The sequence below is a fragment of the Hemiscyllium ocellatum genome, chromosome 3 (assembly GCF_020745735.1).
Source record: "Hemiscyllium ocellatum isolate sHemOce1 chromosome 3, sHemOce1.pat.X.cur, whole genome shotgun sequence".
Classification (NCBI taxonomy): Eukaryota; Metazoa; Chordata; class Chondrichthyes; order Orectolobiformes; family Hemiscylliidae; genus Hemiscyllium; species Hemiscyllium ocellatum.
The window spans coordinates 74,062,863-74,079,067 of NC_083403.1; the positions used below are offsets into that span (position 1 = coordinate 74,062,863).

General features: G+C 40.5%; 1 protein-coding gene across 1 annotated transcript in view; it reads left to right on the forward strand.

Annotated features, from left to right (window-relative positions):
* Positions 1-16,205, forward strand: part of LOC132805936 (ERC protein 2-like) — a 53,137-nt gene that overhangs the window by 7,675 nt on the left and 29,257 nt on the right. Inside the window, exons 2-5 of the mRNA XM_060821202.1 lie at positions 2,633-2,747; positions 7,593-7,777; positions 8,765-8,919; positions 14,896-15,058. Coding sequence (XP_060677185.1) covers positions 2,633-2,747; positions 7,593-7,777; positions 8,765-8,919; positions 14,896-15,058 — 618 coding nt within the window. The remainder of the gene's footprint in view (positions 1-2,632; positions 2,748-7,592; positions 7,778-8,764; positions 8,920-14,895; positions 15,059-16,205) is intronic.

Consider the following 16,205-nt stretch of genomic DNA (forward strand, 5'->3'; position numbering starts at 1 on the left):
GACTCTTCTGCTTTTCCCAAAAACAGTGACAATTTCTTCCTCTCCTCATCTTTAGGGACTTTGTCCTGCTTTTATAAATCTTCCCATATTTCTGCATCACTGTTTTTTGTTTGTTCTTTGCAAGCCCACTAATTAACTGACTTCTAACTTTACCCCACTGCTGTTTTACAGACAACACTAAATCAGAAGAATATCCTCCGTTTTCTTCACACTCTTTAACAAATTCCCTATCATTTTATGTATTCCTGTTTTTTTTTAAAATCCTCCTGTCCAATAACCAATCAGTTTATATTTAATTTAGCCAAGCACCCAACCCAATTAAAACAAATCCGGTTGCGAATCAATCAATCTGTTTAAAATACACCCGAGCAACTGGCCGTTACAGTCAGTTATCAGCAGTTTTGTTATCACCTTTAGGTTTCTACTGCCTACTCTTTCTCACTGAGACACCACCATCTTTGTCTCAGAGACATCACTGGCTTTCCTACCACCCTCCGTACATTCCCCAATATAATTTTAAAACTTACAACACATCAATCATCAACCAAAATTCGTGAGCGGTGCTTTTATGAGATCCTGCTCAAAGGACTTTAAACCTTCTCACACTTACGTACCTCGGTGCTTTTATGAGGACTCTAACCCCATGGGACTTTAAACCCGTATGTATTCAACCAATCCTTCTCACACATTCGTACCTTGGTGCTTTTATGGGGACTCTAACCCCATGGGACTTTAAACCCGTACGTATTCAATCAATACTTTATCCACTTATCATTACTGGGACACTTGCAGTCTAGTGACAACAATCAATTTAGTATCTCCAATCGCAGAACTTCGATATAAACAGGTGTCTGCTCACCTTTTTTTTGCGTCGCCGCTTATTGTCGTCACCAGACGTCAGTGTCCGTTGTTTCTATTTTTCTCGCGTTTACATCGCTCAGTCTGGATCACGTCAGGCTCACCATCTGAAGGACTTTAGGCTCAATCTACAAACTTATTTTCTTTTATGTGTGAGCCAAGTCCTGCGTGCTCTTTAAATATCTTTTCTTATTACTTTATTTAATCTTACACTTTTAGTTTTATTCTATCAGTAAGTGGATAAAGTATATAGAGCTCTGGGTCTAAACCTTTCTATCCCTGACAAACTACTAAGTAAGTCAGTTCACAAAGACAAAAAGATGTATATCTGTCCCTGACCCAGTCTTTTATACCATACAAAACATCGTACCATCAATCAAGTGAAATTGTCTTCTAATTGGCCGTTGCTCTGACTCCATTCCCCGCCTCCTCGCATTCCCAGATGTCCGCTCCCATGTGACCTTCCCTTTTCTGAGACAAAGGAACACCACGTGGCCTCAATTCGGGCGCGAACCGGCAGACTCGCATACTTCCGGGGCGCGAAACGGCCGATCACGTGACCTCCCGGCACTCTTCCGGAACGAGAAACAGGGAGACCACGTGACCGCGCCCGCGTCTCGGAGCATCACGTGACCATCCTCTGCGCGTGCATCAGAGGACCACGTGACCTCCGAACGCTGAGGACACGCCCACTCGAAAGTTTACCGGTAAGCTATATATATTTCTACATCCCCTACCCACCTCCATTCCTGAAGAGTTATACCTTTGTTGACTTCCCCACCTCCTGATGCTGCCTAGCTGGCTGTGTTCTTCCAGCCTCCTGCTTGTCTACTCTGTACTACTTGGCAGGGAGGGTGATAGACATGATGTCCCAGTAAATCTCCTTTATCAAAATATTGGGGATTAAAACCTGCCGTTCTTCTGGAGGTAAGCTGGAAAAGTTGGAATTCAGCTCCAAAAAAATCATCTCTGTTGAAGCCAGTCATGTTTCCTGGGAGCAATGTTGATGATAACAAACTCTCAACACTAAGAGTTGCTGAGTACTCAAACCTCAACAAAGGGGAGCTCATTCCTGATGAAGGGCTTATGCCCGAAACGTCAAATTTCCTGTTCCTTGGATGCTGCCTGACCTGCTGTGCTTTAACCAGCAACACATTTTCAACTGTGATCTCCAGCATCTGCAGACCTCATTTTTTACCCCAATCTATCAGCAACCCTTGCTGAATGACAAATGTGCCTCTGTTTGTGGATCCAAACTGAACTTTTGGCCTCCATTACCCAATCCCAAGTAGGATTGTTTTGCTGATGGTTGCCATGTTTCAACTTTGACCCTATGCCACTTATTTTCCTGAAAATAACTATTTGCTGAATGGCTTTCTATCCACATAACAAGAATTTAGACGATTGTATTTTTAGCAATGTATCTGAGGAACAGATGCTTTAAATGGGAGTAAAATAGTGCACTGCAGAGGGTGACCTATCAAGACCTATTCCTCAGACAAGGCCTTGATAAGCAGATTAACTAATCATTTTCTCTTTGGTGTTTGTGGAATTTTGCTGTTAACAAATTGCTGTCACTTTTTGCTACATCACATTACAATTATGACTACACTTCAAAAATAGTTGAGCCATGAAATTCCGTAGGCTCTGACAAACATAAATTGTTACTTTCTTTGTATTAAAGACTCGATTCAAGTATTGGGGAAAATAACTGAAATATTTTATTGATCACGACTGATCAAGCCCTTTTATCAATTTGTGTGTAATTATTCAGGAGATGCGTTCTCAAGTTGATGGCCTACACTTAGAACTGAAAAGAAAAGAAGCCAATTTAAACATGTTGCAGACTCAAAAAGAGAAACTCAGCAATGAAGTTAATCTCTCAGAAGGCAAGTTCTGTGGTTAGCTCATGAAGTACAGGTAGTTCTGGGATAATGTACGTTTCAGCACTGCGATTTGGCTATAATGTCACTGAAGAATTAGGGAATGGTATTTTGGAGAGTGCTTACCTCCTTTGGCAATAGTGTGATTCCAGCCAGGATCAGTTTGCACACTTTGTTCTGTGCATGTACCAGTGTCTGCACTGAAGTCTCTGTGTCATCTCCGACAGAGCAGCTTTCTGTGAGAGGTACTGGACAAAGAGTAGCTTTCTTAACATTTTTTAGATGTACTGTGTTAAATTTATTTTTGTTTCATTAATAAATATGATTTTAACCTTCATCCAGGCTGTGCTATACTTTGTGTAGATTTTTGGGTAATCTTTGAGCAATCATAAATGATATTTTTTGTGGGTCTGCCCCTAACCTCACTTTTCCCATAGCCCTATTATTTCTATTGTGCGACGTTTTTATTAAGCAAGGTTTTGCTGGAACATAACTACGGCATTATTGGAGAACAATCTGTACGCAAATTCTTTTTTGCTTTTTTTAAAATTTCTGTATTACATGCTGAATTTGAAAGTTGATTTTACAGTACCAAAACCTTGGATTTATACAGTGTATTTAACAGAATAAAACATCCCCATGAAAGTTTCAGAATGCAAAACTTAACACTGAGCCATCCCAGGAAGAGAGAGAGTTAAACAATAATGAAGTAAAATATGAAACACAGCAAGAGAAGAGGCCTGACACTGAAAGGAGAGGCGACTGAGTGATATGTAAAGTACAGCAATATTGAAGCCTCGGGACAAGGAGGAGAGAGACCTGAATGATAGCATCATGAAATGTAAGTAATGACAGCGGAGGAATCCTGAGATCAGAAGGGGCAGCTACTGGGTAAGAGTAAAGTCAGTGATTCAAGCCTGGCAGCACAGCTGGATGAGTGCAGAAGAGGTGGGAGCTGACACTAATTCAAAACATTGAAGAGTGACATGAGAATCGGTGCAGAGAAGGAGGCGAGGCGGAACCGAAAGGAAGGAAAGCTGCATTTTAAAAATGAAGGTTATTAATTTTAAATCTTAAGTCTTTAAGTCTAAGTTTTACTTCTATTCCATTTAGATAAGATAAGTTGCATATCCCTAAGTTGGTGCTGAAAATGTGTTGCTGCAAAAGCGCAGCAGGTCAGGCAGCATCCAAGGAGCAGGAGAATCGACGTTTCGGACATGAGCCCTTCTCCTGCTCCTTGGATGCTGCCTGACCTGCTGCGCTTTTCCAGCAACACATTTTCAGCTCTGATCTCCAGCATCTGCGGTCCTCACTTTATCCCTAAGTTGGCACCAGTCTAGCCAGGCAGTCTCTGTGGTCTGACAGGTAACAAGATGATCAGATGGAAAGCAGATACTTTAATGCTGCACAGCATTTTTTTAAAAATTGTGCTGAAAAGCTCCCATGACCCTGAAATGTGACCTTCCATCTTCCTGCAAATCCTCTGGCCCAGCAAAGACTCAGTCCCAGGTTTGGGTGACTTACGAGGCACATAGGAAGCGAGGGCAGGCCATCTCAGACATGATAAGTACATATTCTGCTTGCCATGGGAATTCTTGGAAGTGTCTCAGGTCCTAAACAACCACGTGCTGGAAGTGTTATCAGCTGCAGAGGTTTGAACTCCAGCCATAGTCCAACCTCTGCCCCACTGGCTCAGTGGCAGAGCAGGATAATGAGGAGGACAAAAGAGGGATTGTGATAGGGTATTTGATGTTCTGGAACAGACAGGCGTTTCTATGGTTGCAATTCTGATTTCAGGATGCTATGTTGTGCTTCCTTTGTGCCATAGCCAATGATATCCCTGAGTGGTTGCAGAGCACTGAGTGGCTAGGGTACAAAACCAGAGGCTGTGGTTCGATTACAGATGGAGAATGAGGAGTAAGATCCCACACACAGATTTTACAGAACTAGGAAATCAAATTAAAACTCAAGAACTCAAATATAGTCTTTGCCAGATATTCGTGGCGTCATGTATCAGTGAGGACAGAAATAGGAAAACAGGGCAAATGTGTGGCAGCTGAACTGTGCAGGAGGAAGAAATTTAGGTTCATGGGACATTACCTTTTCATACTATTCCATGAAGCATGGCAAGAACCAATATAATTGCAGGGAAGTTTGCTGGCACACCGGGAAATGTTCACACCAGCTTGGCAAGAGAATGAGAAGATGATTCCACATCTGGAACAGTGAGTAGCAAAACTTCAAATAGAAGACAGAGTTTCAGTAAGCAAGCAAGAGTGACGGGGACAGAAAAGGCTAGAAAACAAACCGAAGTTGTTCAGAGATGAATCGTATACACATCAATTTAATGGGCTGGATTTTCTGGCAGGTTTGAAGGCAGGAACTCAGTAAATTCAGAGACTGGCTTACCTGCTGCCTGCCTGCAGTAGTGGTTGTACCAGGAGCAGTGATGGTACTAGATGCAAACAGATATAGGTCCTTAAGAGGACAATCAACATCTGCTTCATGACAACATCCCACTGCTGCCAGGAATTAACCAGCAACAAGAAAGGTCTACACTCATGGGCTGGTGGTGAAAAGGAATGGGTTCCTCCATAACAGATTCAATGGCGTTATTAGAGGGCCCTACCAAGATTTTATCTCCACAAAAGGTTGCCTACCCCAACTGGCTCTCTCTCACTCCAGCTCCTGTTGCCTTCACAGTGGTCTGCCACTTGATACCTGACAAGACCTCAAACACTGACTAAAATACCAGACAAACATTGCACACGTCTGTTCAAAAGTGCTGGAGAGCTGTGGCTGATTGGCCTGACAACATTTCTTCACAACCAGAGAAAAGCCAAGCCTTTGTCCCAATCCTAAAGATATCCACGATATTATATTTTAATCATTGTCTAGAGAGTAAGCTGCTTTCTCTCTCATCTATTCTTGCACTTGTTTGTAATTAATATGCTGTAAATTCAACTGTTTTATATTCAAGTTCAGTATTTTGCAATCACTTTAACTTTTTTACCCTGATGAGGCTTGGAAAGTATCACAGTTCCCAAGATGTTGTTTGGTAGGTGAGTAAGAAAGGCCTATCTACGGCACTTACTCCTTGTGCTCATATCCAGTCGTCAAAATTGCTTTGCTTTACTCTTTCAAATTCAGTATAATTTGGCCAAAGCATTTTATTTAAGTTTTAAGCCCTTTGCCTGTACACTGCAGGAACATTTACATACCTATCAGAATAGCCTTTCTTACTTGTCCTAATCCATCAAAACCACTTCCAATAGTGACACATAAGTTTCATGTACTCCACCCACCAACTGTTTCTGAATGGGCAGTGTTTAGTTTTTCTGACCACCTCAGGTGTTTTACTACTTTTTCAGCTCAACTTAAAAAAAAAAGTTGCCACATTTACTTCCCTCAAATGTTGGTAAGGCCTGTCCAAATTTAAACATATCCTTACTGTACTTAAGGTTATGGTGTTTTCACCCCCCCTCATCATAACTATCATCTTCACTTGAACCTCTTTTCTTTAACTGTTGTTTTATAGTCCGATAATGCCCTTCTCTCTATTCTTTCTCTATTAGAAATTCTAGTTCCAGTTTGTCATTGCTCTTTTCTTTCTCAAGTTCAAGATTTTTAATCTCCAGTTCCCCTCTCCTTCATTTCCAATTTCAACAATCTTTTGCTTTCTTTCTTTGCTAGTTAGAGTTGTATTTCTAATTGCTTTTTTTTTCCCATGTTCAAACTATTTTAGTTTTAAGTCCATTGTAACTAACTCTAATGGGAGGTGTGCACTACTCCACAAGCCATATCAAAAGTATAAATGTTTTACTTAATCAAAATGTTCAGTTTGGTTTTATTTTTTACTCTTATCTAAAATGAGACTTTATTTTACTCAACAAAATCAAAATAACCCATTATTCAAAACAAACTTAGCCTTCAAGCAAGTGGCAAAACTAATTCTGAACTAAGATACCATCCAGATTTAAAGTAAATTACCGTTTAGTCCTAAACATGCATATTCGTACAGAGACAGGCCAAGACACAACTTGCGAGGTATTATGGGATGGGAAAAATAAGGAAAATACAACCCTGGTGGATTGAATGGAAATTTAAAAGGGTAAAATTAGGTTGACTTCTCAGTTGCTTCACTTTCTTGTCAAGTGGATAAAGTTTCTTTCAATGGCAGAGTGATGGAAGATCTTTCATTTGGGTGGAAGATAGTTAGATCCTTGGGCTGCGATTACCTTTCAGTGTTTGAGGATATCAGAGATACTGACGTCTCAAATTTTCTGATTCCCAGAAAATAATTCAGAGATATTTCTTCAGATAGCTTTCTTTGAAGGATTGTCTTTAGAGAGAGAGAGAGAGGAGATGCTAGCTTTCTTCCAACAGCTTCTAAATCTATAGTGAAACGGAAAACAGGCATCCAGGGCTTTTGCTAAGTGACAATGAAACCTTGATCCTAAGAACTTTCTTCAGGTTTGTCTATCAAGCCATTTCTTATCTCTCTTTTCAAGCTTTGGTTTATCGCCTTCTGCAAAATTATTTGCTTTTCCAGTTAGGAGCTAACAGCCCCACAGTGCTTGGCAATTGACTTTTTGTCCAAACAGTTCAGTTTTCAACTCTCATAATCCATAAATATATATTTTTAACAATGGAAATGCAATCTTTATTGTTGTGCCCAGTAGAATATCATTTTCATCAGCTTACTTTATTTACAAAATGACAAATCTGCCCACGCATAACTGCAGTAAATGTTTACAATATATTGAAATTAAGTTAAATTCATTTTGAAGTGTTTTCTCAAATTGGTGCCTTCACTGGTAGTTAACGGTGTAATTTATTTATAACATGCAGATTCTTATTTGAAGGAAAAGCATTCTCTTGTGGAAGAAATACTACAGATGAAGAAGATGAAGGAGATCACAGACATGGCCCTCTCTCACAAAGAAATGGAATTGCTACAAAGCAAACAGGAACTGGAAAGACAAGTCACGAAACTAAAGAACAATCAGCATAAAGTTACAGTTATAAAGCGACAGGTTAGTTTAGCATGTCTTTCAGTACCCAAGTTTAGTAAAATTAAGTAGTTGATAGTTCAAATTAAGCAATGACACATTGAAGTGCAATTGCAAATTAGCAAGCAGGATGTATGTCTGTTTGCAAAATTAGTCCACTTAAATATGCAAACCTTGGCATCTACATCAATTGTTAATGCCCTATTTGCAATATTGCATTACACAAGAACATTGGAGGAACTTTACTAGCTGCCCTTGAAGGCTATTCAAAAATTTACCTGAAATGGTTTAATTTTATGGAGCCAGTTCTATGCTGCTCCTACCCACAAGAAAATCTCAACCCCTAGCCAGATCATTTGAAGGCACACAAGATCAACAATATCTCCTCGCCTCCTTCCGAACAGACCGACCTGCCAGCCGGTTGGCTATTCATTGGAGCTAGTCACTGTCCCAAATTCTCATAGCTACTAGTCCATTGGTACCCACAGCACTCCCTAAATGAAGCCCTTCAGGCCTACAAGCAATCTACTGATGTTGCCTGACTCTGGAAGGAAGAACACACACCGAGGTATAAACACCAGGTGGAATAGTTTGGTTCAGTGTCCACATCAGTCTGTTGTTGTTTTTATTTAACACAAGAATCACCTCCTTCAAAGTTTCCAGAAGCCAAAATACCCATCCAAGGATTTAAATTTCTAGCAATTCGTCCAATGCATTCAGAATACTTACCTGTAGTGTTCCTGGACCCTGACAGCCTACTCAAAAGTGCTTGATCCTGCAAACTCTTTGAATAAGGCCAGATCCTAATACTCTATTTCTATGTTCCCAGATCTCAAGGCCACTCCTATAGCTAATATAGAGTGATCCTCTTCATACTAACTGGCACAATTCAGCTTATGGTCTTTTATGAATCCTGCATCTCACTGTAAACACAGTAATTAAGTTGAACATAGTGTGAAAATTTAAGCCACACTAATTTGGTTGACTTTATTTGTTTGAACTTGTTTTCAGATTGAACAGAGATCAGAGCAAGAGAAGATGATTGGGACACAATTAGGAGAAAAGAGTCTAGAGCTATTAAAAGTGCAATCAGCTCTCCAGGAGATGGAGGAAAAATACTATTCAAAGACAGCTACAATGCAGGATAAAATTACACGTGATTTCAGGTACCAGCTTGCTAAGAAGAGATCAAAGTTTAAGCTAGCCGATCAGATCAAGAATTCCAAAATGATACCATACTCTATTGCTAGCTATGTTTTTCCACTGAGCTTGATTAGCATCTTAACTTTTTTTGGAATAGAGAAAGAGCATTTGATACAGGAGGTTAATTACTTGCACACCTAGTCATTTGCATTCAGAGTATATTGAGAACTTTGGGTATTATTTTTGTCAGCAACACAAACAATGAACACAGTCCACCGATTTCTCAGCAACAAACCCAAACAAGCAGACAAAACACATCCAGAAACCCTAGCCACTCTCCCCGACATCAGACATCTTGGAAATCACTGCCAGAGGACTCAGACCCCTTGTCATCATGGTATCCCACAAACCCGCCAACACACTAAAACAGCAGCTGATGAACTTGAAAGACCCTATACAGACAACGAGCAAAACTAATGCCGTTTACAAAATACCGTGCAAGGACTGTAACAAACACTACATTGGACAGACAAGCAGAAAACTAGCCAACAGGATACATAAACATCAACTAGCCACAAAAAGACATGACCCTCTCTCACTAGTATCCTCACATATGGATGAGGAAGGACACCACTTCAACTGGGACAACACATCCATCCAAGGATAAGCCACACAAAGATACACCCAAGAATTCCTAGAAGCATGGCATTCCAACTGGAATTCTATCAACAAACACAGTGAGTTAGACCCCTTGAGAAAAGGAGCAAGAAGTGACTTCTCCACTGGAAATAACATCACCATAGGAAATGACATTACCAACCAAAGAAACCCAAATATATAAATAGAAAGCAGGAATTTTCAGCATTGCTTTGCTTGAGGCCCACTGAAGATGTTACCTAGTAAGGTAACGAAGCGTCTGGAAATGAACCTTCCAGCTCAGTGAGCAAGCCTATCCAAAACCTCAACCTGAGCTACAAATCTTCTCAAAACTCACTAACCTCTCCCATATAAAGGACCAGTACATGGAGTCCTGAATGTTTCCCAGGCTGCTGCTGCTGCTAAATAGTTGTACCTCTGTGTTCATAAAGAACAAAGTATATTTGAGGAGCAAGCTTAAAAAATATATAAAAACTCTGGAAATGCACCCATCAGGAAAAAAGGAGAAAAATCTGAAAATTAATTTTAAAATCACAGTATTCAAAATAAGTTCCTGCAAACTTCATTTTTGGAACTGGAATTCTCCACAAATTGAATAAATTACTCGGTAGACAGGTACGTTTGAATATTTAATAATTAGGTATGTTAACTTCAATGGTAATGTGATGTCTTTGAGATCTAAAGAATTTTAAAATGTTTAATTACAATATTAACATTTGAAGGAGAGAGTACTAGTTTAATCAGTTAGAAAGTGCTAGTCGGTGTATGAATTAAAAAGAGACACTTGCCAGGAAGTAATTAAACACAGGCCGGTATGTACCATTTTCCTGGTGTTAGTTGGATTCTATTCAGTTGAAAGAAATTATTGTAATAAAGTTCAAATTTATTATTAGACAAAAGTCTAGTTTATGGATTTACAATGGCTGCTTAATAAATAACCCATTATTCCTTGTAGAGATATGTACTGATTTAATGCACACTATATTCGAACATTATAATCTAACAAACATCACAGATCATTAATGCATTACATGAATTATTTACAGTAAATAGCTAACAGAATGGCTTAATATTTACTATCATGAAGGAAATGGGTGTTTGTTTTTACCAATAGTACATTTATCCTTCCTGTACTCAATATCTATATTGACACATGCAGCTACATTTACCAGCCTCCACCAGTAAACCAAATGGCTTGCCCACTTTCCTGATCACCTTACATATTGTAGTGGACAGGTAAGGAATCAGGCATACATCCCTGCTCTTGCACCGATTAATGGCATCTTGGCGATTTCATTCTGCTGCTATTATACGTGAGATAGTTGAAGGTGGCAGCCCAGCAGTTTTCACTGTGGGTCACTATCAGGCAGGAAGAGATCTCTCCCTTGATAATACGCTGTATCTGTCAGAAGTGCCACTTAATTCATACTCCTCCAACAACATCTAAAACAACTATCCACATTCCTCCCTTCTCCTCACGGTCTGCCAGATAGGCCCATCTAAAATCCCTAGAATTACCTGATGGATAGAAATAATTACACTTCTTCCTCAGGAACTGCTGTAGTCTGAGTAGTGACCACAACTCTATCCTAATGTTGATGGAACTGCAGAGAAACCAGGTAATGTGATTAATCAGGCAGGAAGAGATCTCTCCCTTGATGATACGCTGTATCCTGAAGAAGGGCTCATGCCCGAATCATCGATTCTCCTGCTCCTTGGATGCTGCCTGACCTGCTGCGCTTTTCCAGTGACACATTTTCAGCTCAATATCTATATTGCCATATTAACCAAAGCCTATATATGTGCTTAAACAAGAACATTAGTAAAATGCAGGAATACCTTGCCTGTTAAGTTTTAGCAATTCCATGAGGTACTGTGCAGCATATCATGAATTTATGTTCAATCTTTCAAAATTGCTGGTTAGACCTCATTTGGAGTATTGTGCTCAATTCTAAATACCACACTTTAGGAAAGATATTAAAATATTGACTTTAAAAACAAGACTTTGAATGAATTTTACAGGAGGTCATATCCTCTCCACCCCAACTCCAAAGTGTCAGGCCAAACCACTAGAAACCCAGCTGCCTTGCAGCAATTTGGGGATAGCCTGAATTGAACCAGAGTGGGATGTCAGCCCCCAGTCTGAAAAAAATAGAAGTTCCACCCAGGAGAGCAACTGATTAATCACATTAACTGGTTTCTCTGCAGTTCTATCAACATTAGGATAGAGTTGTGGTCATTACTCAGACTACAGCAGTCCCTGAGGAAGAAGTGTAATTATTTCTATACATCAGGTAATTCTAGGGATTTTAGATGGGCCTATCTGGCAGACCGTGAGGAGAAGGGAGGAATGTGGATAGTTGTTTTAGATGTTGTTAGAGGAGTATGAATTAAGTGGCACTTCTGACAGATACAGCGTATTATCAAGGGAGAGAGCTCTTCCTACCTGATAATAACCCACAGTGAAAACTGCTGGGCTGCCACCTTCAACTATCTAATGTATAATAGCAACAGAATGAAATCACCAAGATGCCATTAATCGGTGATAGGGCAGGGATGTATGCTTGATTCCTTCCTGTAAGATGATCAGGAAAGTGGGCAAGCCATTTGGTTTACTGGTGGAGGCTGGTAAATATAGCTGCATGTGTTAAAACATTAGAATGAAGTATGTCCCACAGGGTGCTAAAGTGGAGTCAGCATAACGTAATTTAACAGCAAGACACAAAGTTGGTGGAAATATTTCTCTTTCATCAATGCTGCTCCAGGTATTTTACCTGACGTTAGATATCATTTTCATTATCTCAGATTTTAAAACATCTCCCATGCTGTGAATTAACAAACATTTTATTCAGAGATATGGCCATGACCTGCAATTTCTAGCTGGGAAATAGAAAATATTTTTGCTGTAAAATAGCTTTTAATATGATAGAAAAGCAAATTTGGTTAACCAGTGTTGTTATGTCACATTTGAAACAAATAAAGTATGGTTGTTGCACATGGAAAGCGCTGCAGGAATTCAACAGCTACTTAAACTTGTTGCTGGTTTGGCCATTTTGTGTACCTCACCAGATTCTAAGAGCTACAAGAACTTGTTTGAATACAGTGTAAAAGCTTTCTGAAATATGGTGCTGAGCCCTTGCTGTTTGTTGTGTACATTAATGATCCCGACATGAACATAGAACATAGAACAATACAGTGCAGAACAGGCCCTTTGGCCCTCGATGTTGCTCCAACCTGTGAACTATTCTCAGCTCGTCCCCCTACACCACCCCACCATATGCTTGTCTAAGGATTGTTTAAATCTCCCTCATGTGGCTGAGTTGACTACATTGGCAGGTAGAGCATTCCATGCCCTTACCACTCTCTGCGTAAAGAACCTGCCTGTGATGTCGATCTTGAATCTATCATCCCTCAACTTGTAGTTATGCCCCCTCGTACAAGCTGACATAATCATCCTAGGAAAAAGACTTTCACTGTCTACCCTATCTAACTCTCTGATCATCTTGTCTCTATCAAATCCCCTCTTAGACTTCTTTTTTCCAATGAGAACAGACCCAAGTCTCTCAGCCTTTCCTCATAAGACCTTCCCTCCAGACCAGGCAACATCCTGGTAAATCTTCTCTACACCTTTTCCAATGCTTCCACATCCTTGCCGAAATATGGCGACCAGAATTGTACACAATATTCCAAGTGTGGCCGCACCAGTGTTTTGTATAGTTGCAGCATGGTATTGCGGCTCTGGAACTCAATCCCTCTACGATTGAAACCTAACACACTGTATGCCTTCTTAACTGCACTATCAACCTGGATGGCAACTTTCAGGGATCTATGTACATGGACTGCAAGATCCCTCTGCACATCCACGCTACCAAGAATCTTTCCATTGACCCAGTACTCTGTCTTCCTGTTATTCTTCCCAAAGTGCATCACCTCACATTTAGCTGCATTGAACTCCATTTGCCACCTCTCAGCCCAATTCTGCAGTTTATCCGAGTCCCCCTGCAACCTGTAACATTCTTCCAAACTGTCCGCTAACCCACCGACTTTAGTGTCGTCTGCAAATTTACTAATCCATCCACCTATACCTGCATCTAAGTCATTTATAAAAATGACAAACAGCAGTGGTCTCAAGACAGATCCTTGTGGCACACCACTAGTGGCCAGACTCCAGGCTGAATATTTTCCATCAACTCACTGCCTTCTCTCAGAAAGCCAGTTTCTAATCTAAACTGCTAAATCACCCTCAATTCCATGCCTCTGCATTTTCTCCAACAGCCTGCCATGTGGAACCTTATCAAAGGCTTTACTGAAGTCCATGTATACCACATCCACTGCCCTACCCTCACCTACATGCTTGATCATGGGAGACATAATCAGTAATTATGCAGATGACGTGATAATTGATGAAAACCTTAAATGATAGGATATTATAAAGAGGCTGAACTGTGGCAAATGGATCTTAACCATGAAAAGTGTGTGGTAATGCATTTTAGGAGGACTAAAAGGCAAGCGTTTACATGTTGCATGGTAGGATCCTAAGATGAATGGAGGATTAGAGGGATCTTGAGGTGCATGTCCGTATACATTTGAAGGTAGCAGGGCAGGTAGCCAAGGTGGCAAATGGAACACCTTCCTTTATTAGTCACAGCATTGAATATAAGAGCAAGGAGGTTATGATTAGAGCAGTATGTTATTTAGGCTACAGCTTGGGTACTGGTTGCCACTCAAATGGGAAAAAATTTGTTTGCACTGGAGAGAGGGTGTAGAAGAGACTTTTCAGGATGCTGCCTGGGCTGGGCTGGCTGGACGATCCCGCTCAGAGAGACTAGATAGGCTGACATAGTTTTCCTTAGAGTAAAGGAGGAAAAGAGGGACCCAATGGAGGTGTACAAAATTCTCAGGTTCATAGACAGGACAGGTAGGGAGAGACGTAGGATGAGGAAGTATCAAAACTATGCCATGTCCAGTGCAGATCCTTGCTGCTTTGTTTCGAGTAATGTGAATTTTCAAACTTTCCTGGTAAAATTGTCATGTCAGCAAACCCAAGGATATTTGCAAATTAAAATGAGACAATCGATGATCCGTTAAAAGCCTGTCCTTTAGCAATGACCCATGATCTGGTGATGAAAGCGGTGTTGTTACTACCTCACCCAATGATCCAGAGGATGGTGTAAAGAATACGAAGGACGGTGAGCTTATAGAAATATGTGAAGGTCTTAAAGAAGGCCATATGCATTAGTCTGAGGTTGGCATTGATGACTACTCTCGTCAGAGTGTTTTTGACAATGTTCTGCGATGGTGTGTGCAAATATAAAATGTTATGATATTATTTGCTCCTCCAGAGATGAGATCCGTCATCTTCACCAACAACTCCGTGAGAAAGAGGTGATGCGAGAGCAGGACCGCTTCCTCAGGAGTAAAATAGCAGATGACTGTGCTGCGATGACCAAGGAAAATGCTGTGCTACATTCACAGACTCTGGAGCTTAATAAACAATTGGAAAGGGTATGTAAAAACTACCCTTGTGCAGAATTCAGTGTTTGAAACTAGTGGCTGAACTCAGACCCAACCAGGTCTTCAAGGGGATTGGGACAATGTCCCTGCACACCAGTCCAGCTTAGAGACTTTCCCTGTCTGCCTGGTTTCAACTGCAGCAACTTACTGTGTGTAAGCTCCTTGAACACCCTAACCCTCCTCCATTGGTGATCTGACTTCAGATTCTTTCAATTTTAAAAAATTGAAGAGAAGGTGCCTTCAACCTCGCGGGCCCCTCCCTCTCTCTTCCCTGAGAGGCCAGTATACTGCTGCTGCTGCTGCTTCAGTGTAGTAAGGCCTCCTGATGGCCCTCTGGCTCTGAGGACCTTCCCTTTGTCCTTAATTGGACAGTGGATCTAGCTTCCGGCCAATAAAGTGGCTAATTTGGCATAAATCGTAACCAGATGACTATTTGCCACATGTTACAGGCTTCTGACTCCTATTTACCCAACTATCCCAATGTCCAGAGTCAAAATGCTGCTGTCTGATAATTGACCAATTTCAGTTTGATTAAAGTTGAGGTGTCATAGTTGACAGAACAGGTTTAAAACTGAATTAGTAATGTTCCAACTAATAATTTACAAAATAAGACCCAAACAAAATAAATTCATTACTGCCAGTTAATCAACTGTAAAATATCACAAAATGTTTTAAAGTAGATGTTTTATAAAGTTCAGCATGTCTAAAGTATTAGGTCCAATGTTATCTTATGGTAACAAAAACAAATTGAATGCCACATTCAAATAACGTGGGATCAGACGGTCAGGGTCATGCCAAGCAGGAAATGGAAATGTCTTCTAGCTGCAGGAATGGGAAACCCAGACAGCCACTGAGTGGTGAAGTTGGTGTATGATTGTAACATCTACTGGAGCAATGTGCAGCTGTAAGTACCTTCACTGTTGTGGTGTCCTCCTATCTTTGAGCCTGAGTTCAAATCACATTTGCTCCACAGTTGTGTGGTAACATCTATGAACAGTTTGAAAAGGAATATATCTACCTTCAGTAGGACTAGATGAAGGCCCAAATTTCTCAGAGCATCATGTAATGAACTGACTTTGTCACAGCTAAGGAAGCAGGCCATTCTTTAGAAGCATAGAATCCCTACAGTGGAAGCAAG